This window comes from Trypanosoma equiperdum, assembly GCF_001457755.1.
Source record: "Trypanosoma equiperdum strain OVI genome assembly, contig: ctg_1231, whole genome shotgun sequence".
Taxonomy (NCBI): domain Eukaryota; phylum Euglenozoa; class Kinetoplastea; order Trypanosomatida; family Trypanosomatidae; genus Trypanosoma; species Trypanosoma equiperdum.
Window position 1 is genome coordinate 25,121 of NW_027123207.1, and position 1,747 is coordinate 26,867.

At 46.8% G+C, this 1,747-nt stretch overlaps 1 protein-coding gene across 1 annotated transcript; it reads right to left on the reverse strand.

Moving 5' to 3' along the window:
* Positions 1 to 710: 710 nt before the first annotated feature.
* On the reverse strand, positions 711 to 1,424 carry TEOVI_000805100 (SNARE protein, putative; the record flags this gene model as incomplete). The annotated part of the gene is made up of 1 exon (XM_067220788.1): positions 711 to 1,424. One exon carries the CDS (start codon positions 1,422 to 1,424, stop codon positions 711 to 713), a length of 714 nt encoding a protein of 237 aa, XP_067076889.1.
* Positions 1,425 to 1,747: the final 323 nt, after the last annotated feature.

Consider the following 1,747-nt stretch of genomic DNA (forward strand, 5'->3'; position numbering starts at 1 on the left):
CCGCGAACCTCTACCTCCTTATCAACTGCGGGGTCGCAAAACTGTTGATGAAAGGTAGTAGAGAGGGAGAGTTGAAAATAATAGCCTGCGGTTTCCTCAATCAAGTAGAAGTGTGCAAATACGTGTATATATATCCTTGTGTCTACGAAGCGGTGTATTCGTTACCCTGTTCGATAGATGAATTCACTCAAAAACATTCTACGGTGTACGCTATCCCGGATGCTCGATGAACCCACTCAAAAGGCTGTGTGGAGGGGCCCCGCAGAGGAGAGAAGTTTTGAGAGGACAAATCACAAACCAAGTGTGTAAGACGCTGTCGGAAAAATTAACCAGCAAATACAAACCAATGGATATCAAACAAACCGAGCAAAGAACAGTACAGAGCGTCACCGCTAGAAAGAAGCACAGTTAGTTTTGTTATTCTCATTATCTGAGTGGAGGCGTGTTACAGATGTCACCTCCAGCCACCACCACCCGTCCGTTGCTCACCGTGAGAATATGTAAGGAGCCAGCAAAAATATCGTCCACGTTATGTCACTCCCATTGTCATCCAACTTTCCCAAGCGCAAACGGAGCAGCCATACGGTCGGATCGCCGCACATCTAAATATTAATAATTCCACTGAGAGGATAAACAGAACTCAACCCTGCCACCCACTTCGATGAAGGGGAAGGGAAGAATAGACATCTGCCCCCTAAACTTCACTTCTCCTACCATATCAGATAGATAAACAGCAACGTGAGTGCAATACCGCCATATACAAGCCATGCATCAACTTTATTGCGCCGCAGGATTTGTAGAGTAGTTGAGTTAGAGACACCAAGGGACTCCAAAATATCCGCAACTCTGCTGTCGGTTGACTCCAAACTCCTTCCCTGATCCTGAAGAGCTTTCATCACAGAATTACTCTCATTGATCATCGCCTGGACTCTGGCTCGAGCGTACTGGAGAGATGCGCGCTCTCGTTCAGCGTGCTGAAGTGCCGAGACGTCATCATGAGTTCCATTGTTTCGTAGGGAGCCCATGAGCTGATCTACTTCGGACAAATACATGTTATGCTTTTCTGCCTTGTGGTTCAAGCGTTGTAGTGAAGACTCAATAAGACTCAGCTCAGAGAGAAGTTGTTGGGCCGTGCGGCGTTGCAGGTTACTCACTCCTTGCTTCCCCACTACCCGTGTGTGAGGTACTGTGCCCTGAAATAAAGAGGGGGCGCCAACACCACCACTAACGGAATCAAGTTGGTAATCTACTCGACCATCTGAAAGACTACGGAGGATCCTCTGTGTCCTTTCTATACGCTCATTCAGTTCTTCACATGGCATTTCATGACCCTTTTCAGCCTGGCTAAGGTAATGGTTGAGCAGAGCAATGTCGCTCTTTACTTGACGCAGTTGATTCTCCGCTGATACCTCAACTCCATGCATACTGTCAAAGACTCGCACGCACGCCACTCCTACGCATTCTAGTGATAGCGCATTATATTTTTACGTAGCAATCCATTCATTTCCACGAACACATGCAAATAAGTATGATGGGAAAGGTTGTGGCAATGAACAGGGAGTGTGCAGGCATTACATACTATTCGCAAAGGCGATGCAAATGTGTCAGTAACGCACCAGAAGTGACGGAAGTGCGAGTGCGTAACTCAGCTTACTCCAGAAATTGCGTGTTTACCCGTGTATCATCCCCCCATTAAAAAAAAAACCAAAATCACGACTTTATATCTTTTTCCCACCTCGCAAGCTGC